Consider the following 15571-nt stretch of genomic DNA (forward strand, 5'->3'; position numbering starts at 1 on the left):
TGAACACTGATAATAAAAGGTTGCATCAAAGGAAATTCCAATCACTTGCATGGAAAAAGTTTTCACAGGGAGGGCAGTCTAACATTGGCAGAGGTTGCGTGGCAGTGCTGAGGAGTTTCCATGCCTGGTGACTCTGCCCCAGCCTGTCCCGGCAGCCAGCCCTGCCTGGTGGATGAGGTATCACTGCAGACCTTGCTGTTTTGTGCCTCAGGTGTGGCTACCCTTACCACTGAAGAGGGGAAGTGTTTTCAGCGTGTGTGTGTTCTGTGAACGAGGGCGGTAGTGAGAGGAAGCGGCCCTTATTGGAGGAGAACTGAGGTGAAGAGGTAGAGACCAGAGAATTCTTTGTTTCCTTATAAAGACAAAAATCTATTGCACTATGGGGTTTTGTCACCACTCACTTCCCTCTCTGGGCTCAGTCGTGGGCTCGCACTCTGGGGCTTGCCAAGTTGCGCTGCAGAACAGGAAGAGTTTCCTTGTCTGCAGTGACAAGTGCTTTGCAGTCCCTCCACCCTACAGCGTTTGGTTTCTTTGAGAAGTTCTGCCCTTTCCGTTGGATTTGCAGCTGCTGATCTCTTCGTTGCTCTGACCCGCTGCCTGAGCCCGGGAGGTAAGATCACAGCATCTGGTGGTTTTTTGGCAAGCTGCTCTCACTGAGAACCCCAACAGTTTAACTTCACAGGAAATTGTGGCTGCCATGAAAAAACAGAGCAGGTTCTGTATTAGTGTGAAACATTTTCCAGTAGTCTTGTGCGCAGCATTTCTACTGACCTTCAGGAAAGTTGTTTGATAGATTTAATTTGGCAGAGTGGCTTTTGGCTGAGTAGAGTGGTAGTCTTGGAGTTGGCTTTGGCTTGGAAGGCCATGATAAAGTAAGAAACCATTATTTAGATTGCTGACTGGATCCATGTAAGAAGGTAATTTTAATTTCAGTAATGAAAAACACTGATTCATAAATATAATGTATTTTGGCTCGTAGTGCTTACAATGTAATCTGCTGGCTGTTAGGACATTTATATCAGGTTTTTAGAAATGTAATTTTACTTTCCAGTAGATAAATAAAACTGATTCATGATAGAGCCTGATTACAGTAGGGACTTCTGCTTTTAAAATAGGGGCATGGGGTGGTCCTAATGTTATAGTTGCCTTTTAAGATCTTGACTGGTGCATCTGGTCAGGCTTGTCCCTTGCCTTCTTTGGGATTTCAGCTCAGGCTCTAGATGAATTGTGAGTTGCGAATATTTACAGATATTTTAGGTGGTATCATTGCGAACAGGAGCCTCCAGGCTTAACTGTCTTCTCTGTAAGAGCAGTAGCTTTGCTGGTTTTGTCATATAGTGATTCCGTTGACACATGGATTTGGTTTGAACACTGATCCAATGAAACTTCAGGAATTTGTTATCACAACCAAAGTCTCAGACCAGGCTGGCTGACTGATCTCATGCTGCTACAGGTGTCAGCTGAAGATGATCCCTAGCAATTGCAGCTGGCTGGTCAGCAGATGGGGTTTGATCATTGCTAAAAGCAGATCACACCCTGACGCCTCTAGTGTAGAGAAACTCCAGCATGTTTCACCTTCCTCCCCTCTTGCCTGCCCACAGGAGCAGTCTGGCCTCCTGGGCTGGGGAAGCTCTCATGAGTAGACAGGAGATGTGGAAACCCCCTCTGTGGTGGGAAACTCCCCTGAGAAGCCATGCTAGAGCCGGGAGGGACTGGGAAGTACCTGCCTGCTTGCTGGTAACATGAGCGGGAATTTCTGCTTCCATCCTGACCATAAGGTCCAGATTTACTTAGCTCAGAAGCTGAAGGTCAAAAAAGGGATGCATTATCTTACTGGGTTTGAGTCTGCTTCCTCAGCTGGACCAGAGTGTCTCTTTGGGCTGAATATTGTTATGGTCACAAAATGTTTGTACTTAAATCTAGTGGTGTTGCTCTTCTTCTCTTGCTCACAGAACCTGCCACACACTCCATTGTCTTGTATTTTGTTCTCAATTTTTTGACCCCATTTCTTTCTGATTTCAGTCATGAGCAGCTTAAAACAGCTGTGTAGCTTGGAGCGGAGTTATCTTGATAGAGCACCTACTGTAAAAGTCATTACCATATGTTTTTTATAAAGCATGAAAGAACTAGGAAGAGATTGAGTAAAGGGGAAGGAAGGAGATGGGGGAGATCAGGGGAGTAAAGTGCATTCAGAAATGTAGCTCATTTTCATACCCAGCTCCTTCATGCAAAACAGCAGACTCCAGTGAAATGCTGATGCAAAACGTAAAATATTTATCAAAATGAAAAATATTTAGGAAAAAATTTGAAACAGTATTTAGGTGCTGCAGGATGGAGTACAGGAGGTCTGTTGGATGCTCTGTGCATTTTTGCAGTTATCCAAGGGAAAAGCTGTAGGATGGGAAATAAATTCCTGCCCCTTGATGAAACAAGTAGGGTGTCCTGGACATGGAGGCTGTGCCAACAAGCAGGAGAGTGGCATGTGAGAGGCATGAGAGGGACATCCAGTGACCAGGCTTGGGGACCATGCCATAAAGCCAAATGATTCTTTAAAGGAAAGGGGAGCAGGAGGACTGTGCCTTCTGCTGCTCCAGGTGCTGCTTGAGTTCCCCACTGCACGCTACAGCTCCCAGCACGGCACCATCACAGGATGGGGGTCCAAGGAACAGCACAGCTGGTAAGGATGGCTGTGTTCAGATGTGCTCTTCTTTTTCTGGTCTGATTTTGTGGGTGGGAAGGGCCTGGTCACTGCTGGAATCACTGAGGTGTCCAGAAAAACTGAGAATTCAACTCCTGGCGTGGGAGACACAGCAATAGATTCATAAATCCTTGTGGAACCAGGCAAATGCAAACATGTGTTTGTATCTAAAATCCTCCTTTTTACAGCTGGAACATGTTTTTAATGTTTTCCATGCACAGAGGAACAGTTTGTCTGCAAATGAACTGGAAGCAGAGGCTGTCTTCTCTTTTTCTTGCATCAGTTACCAGGCTTCCACAGCACATTTGGGTCAGTGCTTCGTGACCTGGCCTCTCATCCTCAGGCTGAAGCACACAGGAATAGGAAGAGAATATTTTATCTGTCTGTCCAGGGTTTTATGCCCATCTGCCACCCCAGATGCACTGGGGCAAAGCTGTGATATTCTCGTACCTATATCCAAAGCAGACCCTGCAGATGCTCTCCTCTTCTCCCACCCTTGTTAGTGAGGATGGAACTGGGTGGGACAGGGCTTTCCATGCCAAATGGACACCTGTTGAATGACTAAAGCTGTTTGTCAGTTTGAAAATCAAAATGTTCCTTTATCTATGGAAAAATGTTCTCACTTTAAAGCTAGCTAGCCTGTGTTGATAAAGAAATGAGAAAGATAAGTGACCCAACAAGAAATGTAGTGTACTGGATCAATTTTTTTTTTTTTTAAAGAAAAATTCTAAAGACTCTAATTGAAAAATAATATGCACCTAAATGCTGTCTCCCTAGTAGGATGTATCTGACATCTGTAAGACACATAAGGAGAGTATTTATAGGTTCAGAGCTCTGCTTTTTCAATGTCTTAATTTCCTTGAAGGGTTAGCCCTTCCTGCCACTGAGTGGTCTATTGGAAAGAGATCTCCATCTCTTTCCAGACCTTGTGGATTTTCCCTTCCCTTCCCTCCTGTTGACCAGTATTTGATTTAGGACTCAGGCATCACACTGACAAATAAGGTCCTTTATGAAATGGAACATTAACAAATAACTCATGGGCATTGCTGTGTTCCTTCTGAACAGTGATAAATATATTTTTTTGGTATCTTTTTTCAAATTGTATAAGAAAAAAATCAGATAAAGGGGAACATCTTAATAACGCCAGTGCCTACATACATGGCAAGATTTGCTGTTGCAGACACCAGTCTTTTAAAAAACCTTTGAGGCAAAGATTGTCATTTATTGTGGGCTAAATCATGAATCTTTGTAATGTACTAGGGAGGAAGTATTTGCCATATCTTCAGAAAGACTCCTCTTGGTGTCTTGAATGCTGATTTAAACAGCGAGATGCCACCCAAACTGAAGTTATTGTGATCCAGGTTACCCATTGTTAACAGAGCAAAGGATGTTTCTGTCTACTTTAGGATTTAAAATTTAGCTCAGCATCTTTGAGGAAAATTTTGAAATACTCTTATTTATCTGTAGTTATTTCAGTAGGGAAAGTGTCACAGCCCAACATGCACAACATGAAAAACTAACTTTTTTAAATGAACCACCTCATGTGTTTGAAAATGTTGCAGTTTGTGCTTCTTAAATGATTTTCAAAGTCCTTGTGTAAGAAATGTGTGTAATTGGCATGAGGTTCCAAACGTGGTTGTCTTTGCTGATATTGTCAGCCACGGTGAGCACCTGCCTGAGTAACCCAGCAGCACGGAAGAGAGATATGAACTCTAGTTTTCATCTTACATCATGAGCAGGAAAAAAGCTGTCACAAAAAAAAAAAAAAAATCCATTCAGTCTGCCTGGAAGCAGTGACACCAAACAAGAATAAAGGACATCGATGGGATTGTTTGTTTGTCTAAGAAGGCTGGACACCCCTGAGCTATCATTGCAAATGATCACTGGCAGCTCACTTTCATTCGGCATTAAAGCTAAAAATTATCCTATTTTGCTGTGGGTGCAGTATGATCACCCTGCTGGTGCAGGGATGTAAGTACATTATTTTGATCAGAACCATAAGAGAAAAAACAGTTAATAACAAATATGTAGGAGAAAAGCATGATAGCAGCAAATATGCTGAGACTGAAATTTAATTGAGAGATGAACTATTCTGGCTTATGCTAAAGAACATGTTTGGCTGATCGTCAACAAGATGCCTTTGCCTGCTACATTTTTGTTGAAGGTTTTTGCTGATGACCACAAGATGAAACTTTCCAATTGAGGAACTTCTAGGCCACACTGCTATCATTTTGTAGCATTAATTCTTCTATCAACTGTATAATTCATCTTTTTCTCACCCTTTAGTAACAATGAAAATGGCAAAAACTTGTCTCCAGAAGGAAAGAATCAGAACCTAAGTCAAAAATCTTCTCTTGTCTCCTCCTCAGCCCTCCACACTGTAGGAAATCAGCTGAGGTAAATAATTTGACAGAAATGAATATGGATTTATGGACTTATGTGTAGTATCTTATGAGAGAAAGATAAAGGGAAGTATTTCTGGGGAGGAATATCCTATCAGGGTTATTCTGAAGAGTGACCAGGAATAGGCAGGTATGCAAAGGTGCAATAAATATGGGACAAATATCGAATATGTCCAAGATACTCTTGTTTTTTCTTGTAATTTTCTGGCCTTCAAGAGGTTTCAGATCTGTCACAAGAGTTTCTGCACAATTCTAAGGACTGTTCTCTCAATCCTCCCTGCTGATGGCATGATCCAGGGCAGGCTGTGCCTTGGGGAAGGATTGCTGGGGCTGCCTCCTTGATGCCAGCTGGGAGGGAAAGTCTAATGCAGAAGAGAGCTGGGGAAGTATTCTCCAGCCCTTACAGAAAGCTGGACGTTGGAAATTGAATTTGTGAGTGAGATAAGAAGGAGAAAAGGAGCTAGAGCTATGAGCTCTGGCAAAGTGAAAAGCAGAGTTTTGTTTGTGCAGGGGGAAGTCTCACACTGCCCCATGAAACTCTGACAGCTGTGTTTTGCAACACAGCTTATTTCACCACTTTCAGAAAAAAACCAAGCAAGTTTGAAGAGAAGATAGCAGGAAATTTATATATGCCAGGGAACATGTGTCATGTTACTCTCCAACAGCTAGAGAAGTTATACAATTAGCAAAGTACTCGTGCGTGAACAAAGCAAAGCCCTGATGGTAGAAAGGGGGTAAATTTTAGTAGTCTTTGACTTTCTTGACACTAAATTCACAGTTAAATTGTTCCTGACTAAATATGTTTGTGAAAGGCTATGTTGTCCCATTAAATGTGGTTTATTTCTTGGGGAAAGGTACAACTTTATCTTTATCTATAAAGTGCCATTTCCCATCTTCAAGGTTTTCTTTGCCTTGCTTGCATCAAAGCTTAAACACCAGAGCAGTGGAGAGAAGTATCAAACAAGGTAACCATTTAATACAAGTCTTGGAAACCTTGAGGTCTTAATGGCTTTGCCATTTATTATTCATAGTGCATGGTGAGTGTACACTTTGCCAAGCAATGCATAACCAGGCAGCTCCTCTGAGGATGGCTTCAAAATTGAAAAGAAAATGAAAGAACATCAATATCCCTGTGTTTCAATTTAGCAATTATGTTCAGGTTTAAGATTATTTTAGTTCTTCCTTTATATTCCAGTCTAAAAATAGTTTGTTATTAGATCTCTTAAAACATCAGTGTGGTCATAGGTTCTTCTGAGGATAAGGTCAAATAAAAGGAAGCTTTAGGGCACGGCTGTGACATATTGATTTGGAAATGATGGCAGGGAATGGAGTGCTTTGCTAGAGGCTCTGTTGGTACCAGTTTGCTTGTATTTTCAGCAGCTTAGGTGAGAACCTCTTCCCTTTTTTACGCCAACTGGTAACTCAGCAGTCTTCTGAGGAGGAAAGAGTGTATTTGCACAACTTTATGTTTTGCTTTTGCAATAGTGGGTTTATGCTGCTTGCCAAACTAGCAAGAAGTGTTGCTTCCAGGCAGTGTTGTAATCTGGATGTCCTGAAGCCATCTGAATCTCAGACTGTCTCAGGGAGTTTTCTATTTTCCTTCTGAATGTTTATTACCTTGCATTTATTTCTTCTTGGCAGTTCCACTGCATTTCTTGCTCTGCCCCAGGGAGGTGTCTTCCCCTCCTCAGTATCCTGCCTCAGCATCTAAGCATGTGCTGACTTTCACCTCATTCTCCCTGAGACACTTCAGCTCTTTCACTGATCTTCCATCACACCAAGTTCAAGATCCTTCCTCCCAGCTGTTCCTGATCTTCAGTATCTCATCTGTGCTGACAGCTAAGCTGTTTGTGTTCAGTCTGTACCAAACTCCCCTCTGTCTTGCCAAACCTCTCCCCTGCCCAGCTTTCCTCTTTGCTTCTGGCCACACATCACTTTGCTCAAAGTCATTGCCTGGTTCTCACCAACTGGTTTTCCCTTTGCTCCTTCCTCAGATGGCTCCTCAACACATGTTCCCTCCAAAGGAGCTCTTTCAACTTATTCACATTGCTCAGCATCATTGTTCATCCACATATTCTCCTTTGCTCTTATATCATCCTCTGCATTTTTTTCTCTGTATCTGCCTGGTCACACTGATTTTGCAAACATTTTGGAGTGAAGCAGTGCACTGTGTGCTTAGAAAGCCTTGTGAGTTATGAGTAATTGGACTATTCACCCAGGACTGTTGGATGCCCTCTTGATGGGATGCCCGAAGTATTTTCAGTTTGCATGGGGGATGGTGAAGTGCTGAAAGTGGTTGAACCCCAGAAGCAAATGGATCTGCTTTTGGCTGGTTAAATCAGTAGAAAATATTGGGCCTGACCTCTCCCACTACTATTCAGAAGCATTTTACACCTCTGTGGGCGTATTATATTATTATTTAATGATCTAAGCAAAATAAGCATTTTAAATACTAAAAGGTGGCTTTTTAAAAGGGGATTTTCTCTTTTTTTTTTTTTTTTTTTGGGTTTTTTTTTTTTTTGCTAAAGCTTTGGACTTTTACTCACTTGATTTCCTTATGTTTTGTTTTTCCTGCTTGAACAATTTAAAAAATGGCAGCGATTTTTGATTGGGAATAACTCTGAAGCCTTTAATCTGAAAGTTCTGGTGCCTTTCTGAATCTCACTGTTGTGAAACCACAGTGGGGCATTAATCAGCAACACCCAGTGGATTTAGATAGTGGAACTGACAGGCTGAAGTCAAGAGGTGCTATGAGGGTGAAACTGTAGGAGAAGCTCAGTTGTGTGTTGGGGCAGGCAGTGACCATCCTCCTGTCACCTGAGGGCAGCCACCCCTCAGGTGATGGAGGACCAATCCTTGTTCTTGCTGTGCACCTGAGATGAATCTGATTGCTCAGCTAAGTGTAGTTACCTTCACAGCAGTGGGTAAAACTGATCTAAGGAAATCTAAAGGGGTCATTACAGCAAAGCCCTTCATCCTATTATTACTATAAATGTCCACATATGTAAACATGTGTACTGCTAATAGGATTCTCTCTATTTTACAGATTACTTAATTACATATCAGAGGTCATAACTTCTTATGCAATCTGGAAGAGGCCATTTTATGTTGGTGATGCTTTTTTCTCAAGGTTACTTTGCAAAAGTAATGTTATAGGCAAAAACCTGTAGTGTTTCCTACCTCTTAAGCCTGGAACAATCTTCATGCTATTAAAAGTTGTGTTGCAAATTATATTGCTTGATCAAGTGACTAGACCAGAAGGAATGACCTTGCCACGGAATATGGATTTTCTGGCTGATAGTGTAAGATTTTCATGTGTCCAGATGCATTTTAGTTAAACCACAATTTGTAAAAACACACAGCAGGCAACAGAAGAAGATTGGCAGTGAGGAAATCAGAGGCAGGAAAGATACCAGGACAGACTGGGGGAAGACTATGGATCTAATTTTACCCTTACATACATAACCCACATTGCTAGTGGATCATATGGGTTTTTGAAGGTAATGCTTGAAAGTATGGTGGTTAGAACCAACTGCAAGAGCAATGGCTTCAGGGATTCTGCTGCACTTCTCTATTTATGAAGGTTGGAGTGAATGAACTGATTTTTTTATTTCTGTCTTCATCCTAAAACCAAAGTGATTAGGCAGGAAAAGGGTGCATGATACTACTGGCAGGCAGCAGAGAAGAAGTTAACCACATGAGTTGCTTTTGGGCTATTTCAAAGCCGTGTCCATAGTGGTTTTCACAGACACAAGGAATCAATGCATGAGTTCTGCAAAGCATTGACTCTGAAGCCCAGATAGGCTGTACATAACTCTGTGTTTTTACAGATGGCTATTGCAAATCCAGGTTTTGGGTTTTGTTTTTTTTTTTTTTTTTTTTTTTTTTTTTTTTTTTTTTTTTTTTTGGGGGGTTTTTTGGTTTTTTTTTTTTTTTTTTTTTTTTTTTTTTTAATTTATGCAGTGTGAATTTTAGTTTGGGAATAGTACATTTCTGATTTTTTTCCCTTCATTTGATTACTGTATCTACAGCAACCACTTCCCAGGATCAACTCAGGTTTCCATTCTAGTCTATTTAAATAGTTGTTTGGTTAATTAATACTTAAAGAGACATAGGACACTATAGTCATTCTCACAAATATAGAATAATAGATACTCTGTCTCCTGAACAGTTTCCTCATGAATATATGCAAGGGACAGTAGGTGCATGAAAAAGCAGATGGGGATAATGTGCATCTTCTGGCAGTGTATTTAATGATGCCATAAAAGAAAGAGAACTTTCCCTTACTGGTTATTAAGGAAAGTGCCTGTAAAGTGAAAGTCTAATCCTTGCTCCTGTTTTGTGTCTTTGATGAGAGGAAAGGCAGGAAAACTCCTTCTGGCCACACATTCCTAAAGCCACCCAGCCTCAGGCACTAACTTAGGCACCTTGGGAGGAAAATCCTTAAACTCCCCACATATCCAGGGAGAGAAGTAGCTGACTTTTGGGAAGCCAGACCTGGTGCTCTGAACACCTTGTGAAGGAGCTTCTCTCAATCCCTCTACCTTGTAAGGGTGAGCAGCCTGCTCATTAGCTACCTAAAGGTAAGTGGTACAAATGCCCCCTAAGGTTCTGGCTCCAGCCCAGAGCCCTGGGGCTGCTTCTCTGCCAGCACTGCTGAAGAAATGACTGGATAATTGTGTTTTCAAGGGGGAATAACAAGAACCAGCTCCATTTAGTCCATGTTCTCCATGAGAAATGAAAGTCAGCAGAGGTAGGATTTAATTCCAGTGAAATTAGTATAAATAAAACTGTTGTAATTTTGAGCAGGGCCTGGCAAAACAACAGGAGGGACATGGAATTGTATCTCATCTACACAGGATTTTATCCCTTCGCTTGATTTCAGGATACAGAGAGGAGCTGGGTTTTCAGCTATGGCGAGCTGCTCCAAAACTTTGAAACCCAAGTGAAAACCTCTCTGTTTCATCACAATTGCAAACTCATAAAGCACCAAATGAAACAAGTGTCTTCCTCTTGCAGACCTGCCACTCACAGAAGGATGGCATCGACAGCACACTTCTCCGAGGAGGAGATGGCAGAGCTCCGGGAGGCCTTCAGCAAAGTTGGTGAGTGCAGCCAACAGCAAAGGCACTGCTGAAGTGTGAACCTGTGGCTAGCTCTTTTCTCATGGTCTGACTGGCCAGCTGTGAGGAAAAGGAGTTTGCTCCAGCGCTGATCTGCTCTGTCACATCAACCACAGGAAGCCCTTTTCCTGCCACTGCAGGCCTCCCAGATGAAACCACATCAGCTCACTGTGGAGCACTGGCCTCTTACACAGAGGGGTGTTGGGGTTCCAGCAGGGTTTACAAAAAAACTCAAAAGCTGTACAGCAAACCATGTTGGAAATATTCTCAAGTGTTTTCCCAAGAATATTGTTTATTCACAACAAATTATTTGGAAGGCAAAAAGGTTTTATTTTAATGTAAATTGAGTATATCCTATGGAAAGGAAGAGTGTGGAGAGGGCAAATATGCAGATGGATAAAAAATTTGTAATCCCTTCACAATGACCTTTCAAGCCCTTTCTACTGTGTGTTATTTCTTTCCAAACCTTTAGACATCTCATCTGATTTGTCTCCTTTAAAGTCACACAGAGCCATCACTGTCTGCCCAAATTCTAAGAAAAGGATTTTGTTCTTCTCACAGCTCACTTAACTCCTATCAGCCTCGCTGGATGATGCACTCATCAGTTGTCCTTGCTGATCCAGGTGGTGGTTGGTTGATTTCTGAGCACACAGTAGTCTAGCCTGGCAATCTTAAAAATCTGGTCCCTGTGAGTGTCCCATACACCCAAGGCCCTGACAAGGCAAATCACAGAATCCTAGCATGGTTTGGCTTGGAAGGGACCTTAAAGATTTTCTATTCCTACCCCATGGCCATGGCAGGGACACCTTCCACTAGATCTGGTTGCTCCCCCAAATGCTGGAAGGAAGCTCTCATTCCTCTCCCAGACATTTCCCTCTCCAAGTCTAGATCCTTTTGTTGAATGCCATGGTGAGATGGATAGGACACTCTTTGTAATCTGTGTTAATCCGTGCTACTGATGCTGAGAGCTGAGTGTCTTTTTGCAGCATGCAACAAGTGACCCAAATTGCAACTTCCCATGCAGAAATTCAGCACACACTGCTTTGAAATCACCTCAGCCTCCAGAATGGGGAAAAGAAGCCTGCAGAAAAAGAAAGACACAGATACTTAAACTATAAATAACCATATACATATACATATATATACACCATATAACTACATATACATTTATCTCTGTCATAACTACAGTGTTTTAACAGAAACTCTCCATGTGATAAACTCAGTTTGCTTTTTTTATCTGTGGAGTTTTTCACTAAGTGGAGAATAAAGGACTATGAACCTGTACTGGTGATCCTCTAATCAAATGCTGCCCTGTATTGGTGTTCTTCTCTACCAAATACTTGCAGGAAGCTCAGCAGGAGTATTCATGTTAGCACCGTCAGAGAAACACAGAAGTTTTTATTTTGAGGATGACCATATGCAGTTCCAGCCTACTTCTGATGTTATTAAATCCAGAAAACAGGCCAAAATCACAAATTATAGATAAGTGCATATGTGCATTGTGTCTGCTTTATTTTCTTTAGCTGTTCTGTGGATAGGATGCTTCCTCTATAGATCACATTTGTCAGTGTGTAAACCTTGGAATGGCAATTATATCCATTTAAACCTAGCTTTAATGGTTTTATATGTTTAATGAATTTATATGTCTAAACATATAAATTCATCACTGTGAGGTTTTTTTTTGCCTTAAAAAGTGATTGTAATTCTTTCTTGGGTATGAATAACACTAAAGCAATTGAAAATGCCAGATTTCAAGACAACAAATCTTTGTACATAATGTACCTTTCCTTGGGTAAAATAAAAACAGCCTTTATTTGCAGAAATGTCACTGGGCTGATGTAGAATGTAAAAGTTTGCTTTAATCTTTGCAGATATCAGCGGGAATGGCTTCATCGATACCAATGATTTAACAGAGGTGTTGAAGGCTGCCAATCTCCCTCTCCCAGGATATAAAGCCAGAGAGCTCATTCAGAGTCTGACAACCACGGGGAATGGCAGGATCAGTTTTGATGAATTTATTTCAGTAAGTAAGATGTTATTTATTTCAGTCACTCAAGGTGGTCCCCAGGGCACAGCAGAGGCACAAGCACAGGGTCTCATGGGCACCTCATTAATCCAATGAGTCTCCTCACTGGAAAAGTTGAAAGCAGAAAATAACCAAACTAGAAATTCTGCAATTAACTGGGACAAGTTATGTGAATACAGCTGTTCATTGCATAAATGTCAGGTCTTTCAGTTTGGTTGATGCAGCAAATATAGTTTTTCAGTTATACACTGCAAAAAGATGATGTTCTGGCTAGATGATTACAAAAAGTGTAAGCAGATTGAAACTGAAAAATTCATGGGGCATTTTTTAATCAAAAAATTTCTTTTTCTGGTCTGAACTGGGTCAAAAGCAAATGCTAAAATAGTGGAATTTCCCTTGGGATGGAGAAGTAGGTTTTTACTTGCTCTTTCTTCAAACCCAAACTACTATGCTCCAAAGTAACATTTTTATTACTTAGCTGATCTTTGTTCCCTGATTTGAAAGCATAAAAGCTGAGTTGAATCCTTTTGTACTCAGCAGATACACAGATTGTACCCATTGTACCCAGAAACCCACTGAAAATACTCAAGCTGCCCTTCCCTATTTATGAAGCAGAGAGAATGTGTCTCCTGGCCCAAGAGATCAGTGTCTTAGCATGGTTTCATTCTCCAAAATTCTAAAATCCTCTCTCATGCTTGAAAGATTTTCCAAGACCTGAAGAGTGATGATGTTGCCAAGTCATTCCGAAAGCAAATCAACAAGAAGGAGGGGATCTGTGCCATCGGTGGGACGTCGGAGCAGTCCAGTGCTGGCACACAACACTCCTACTCAGGTAGGTGCAGCTGCCCCCCCCGGCTGCAGCAGCACCAGCACTGCCCACTGCTGTCCCTGCTCACCAGGGAGGCAAGGCACGGGTTCCCCACTGCTGGTAACCCATTTCCCTGCACGTTTTAGCAGGCACTCATTCTGTAAACTCTCCTTGCAACCAGATAGTTCCGGACTTTTTCTCTTGGAGGGCACAACTCCATCAGGGCTTTTCTCCCAGCCTGTTTTTCCAAGCTGAATGTTGGCTGCTTTTGTTACCTCCGGGGCACAGCCCACTCTGAAGCAGTTCCATGGGGAGGAGGTCCTACCCTTGGCAATCTTCTGCAGGGATAGAGTGGGGGACTGGCTCTCTCTGGGGAAGGGAGAACAGAGGATGTTTCCAAGGTCTCCATCCACCTTCATCCCACAGGGCCCCTCCTCTGAGCTACTGGGAGCCATGTGAGCTGCTGCTGGTACAGGACAGCTGTGCTTCAGCCCTGCTGAGCTACACATCTGAGGCACATCTGCCCATTATCCTCTGAATGCTCTTTGTCAGAGCCCAATCCTGCCCAGGCTTTTCTAGATATTCCACATGAAGAGGGTATAATGTACAATACAGAATTGTTTGAAGTTATGTGGGATTTCTGTTTAGCAAAGTGGTACAACAATCCATTGAAATTACTGTGAAAGCACAAATTACCCCTTGCAGAGCTTAACATCAGCCCCACGCATCTGAACCACATGCACCTCATTACCAGTCTCTGCAATATGCCTGATCTCTGACCCAGGCAAGCCCAGTGAGTGGGAAGGGCTATTGAAGGAGTACTGACCAGCTCAAGCCCATTGCTGTCCTCAGCTCCTTTGCTTGTCTCCTGAGAGGTCTCCCATGCGGGGTTTTGTTGATCAGTAACACCAATGGGAAAGGCTCCCCCAGGAGTTCTGCCTTTGTCAGTAAAATGATGGCAGAGGCCCTGCACAGCAAACTGATGGATTTGACGTTGTGTCCACAGAGGAAGAAAAATATGCCTTTGTCAACTGGATTAACAAAGCCCTTGAGAAGGACCCTGACTGCAAGCACGTGGTGCCAATGAATCCAGAAACAGATGACCTCTTCCAGGCGGTCGGTGATGGCATAGTGCTTTGGTAAATGATACCTTTCCTTCTCACAAACGGGAACCATGAGTCTGCAAAAACTCACATTTCTGTTTAAACACAACCTGCTGAATTCACATTAAGCTCAGGAGCGTTTGCAGACTCACAGCCTTGATAATACTTGGGGTTTTGTGCTTCTTTTAACTTCAGAAATATAAAGCATATTTCATGCTTAATGAGAATTTTTCCTTGCCTCTGGACACTTACAATTAGATGAAGTAAGTGAAATTTGAGGAGCTGCTTGGTTTTATTTTTGCCCAAGGAGTTCTAGAGTTTCACACAAAACAGCACAAAACAGTGAGTGCTTCCACAGACATTTTCTGTACAATAAACTTCTTGCACAACTTCACCTTGTGGCATTCTTGGCCTCACACCTAAGTACAGTCTGTATGTAGCCCAAAAGAATTGCTTAAGTATTGAGTGTGTGCCTCTGTGTATATATGTAGAAGCAGAGGGTGATAATCTATTTTTGTTAAGTAACTGTCCAGCTCCTAGACTTGTCCTGCAATGTAGAGACAAAAGCTATACTTGTATTTTGTGCACACATAGCTTAGTATATTTCTTGTAATTTTTTTTCTTTTATTTTCAGTAAGATGATCAACTTTTCTGTGCCAGATACCATTGACGAGAGAGCAATCAACAAAAAGAAACTCACACCCTTCACAATACAGGTACCTAAACACAACAGAGTTCTTTGCTTTTTCCCTTAGGATGCTTTTGTGTAATCTCTTAGAGGAAAGACTGGTCCTGCCCAACACAGGCCAAGCTGTTTGTGGCATAGTGAGATGCTCAGGTCCATATCATAAAAAACACAAAGACTTATATTTACATTTCTTTCCAAACCTATGAGCAACCTGACTAACCAAACACAACAAATAATGTTCACCAGATCAGAGCTTTAGATGCTTTTGTGGTAGATGCCATATGAATGCCAGAGCACAGAGACAATACAGTGACCAATTGCAGTTGGAGTAGCTCTCAGAAGGCTGAATCTCTCTTTTAAGGCATGACAATGGACCTGAACTCACAACTACTGTTGTTGCATTCTGATGTCCTCACAAAAATATTAGCTGTGACCCTGGAAGTGCCAGTGCAACATGCCTGAAATCAGACCATTGCTGTTGCATGCCTTTTACAAGCCAGTATTTCACCTTGAATACTGAATCCCTCCTTTATTTATATCACATGCACATGTATATTATTTTTAAAATGGACAAAAAGGGTGTTAATTTACACTACTTAAAGTTTATTGTGTTTCTCACACAGCAGTCTATAGAGAGATATTTTTATATGAGCAACATCTATGTACCTGGTACTGAGTATAAATAGATATATGGAATAGATATGAACCTAACCCAGTTTAGCC

The 15571-nt window shown here is 41.9% G+C and overlaps 1 protein-coding gene across 1 annotated transcript in view; it reads left to right on the forward strand.

Moving 5' to 3' along the window:
• The first annotated feature begins 424 nt into the window (after positions 1-424).
• The window catches only part of LCP1 (lymphocyte cytosolic protein 1), a 30420-nt gene continuing 15273 nt past the window's right edge, over positions 425-15571 (forward strand). Inside the window, exons 1-6 of the mRNA XM_041467070.1 lie at positions 425-610; positions 10120-10205; positions 12095-12246; positions 12952-13081; positions 14064-14196; positions 14795-14876. Of these exons, the coding sequence (XP_041323004.1) occupies positions 10139-10205; positions 12095-12246; positions 12952-13081; positions 14064-14196; positions 14795-14876 (564 nt within the window). The 5' untranslated portion in view covers positions 425-610; positions 10120-10138. The remainder of the gene's footprint in view (positions 611-10119; positions 10206-12094; positions 12247-12951; positions 13082-14063; positions 14197-14794; positions 14877-15571) is intronic.

The sequence above is a fragment of the Pyrgilauda ruficollis genome, unplaced genomic scaffold (assembly GCF_017590135.1).
Source record: "Pyrgilauda ruficollis isolate IOZ18807 unplaced genomic scaffold, ASM1759013v1 scaffold20, whole genome shotgun sequence".
Taxonomy (NCBI): Eukaryota; Metazoa; Chordata; class Aves; order Passeriformes; family Passeridae; genus Pyrgilauda; species Pyrgilauda ruficollis.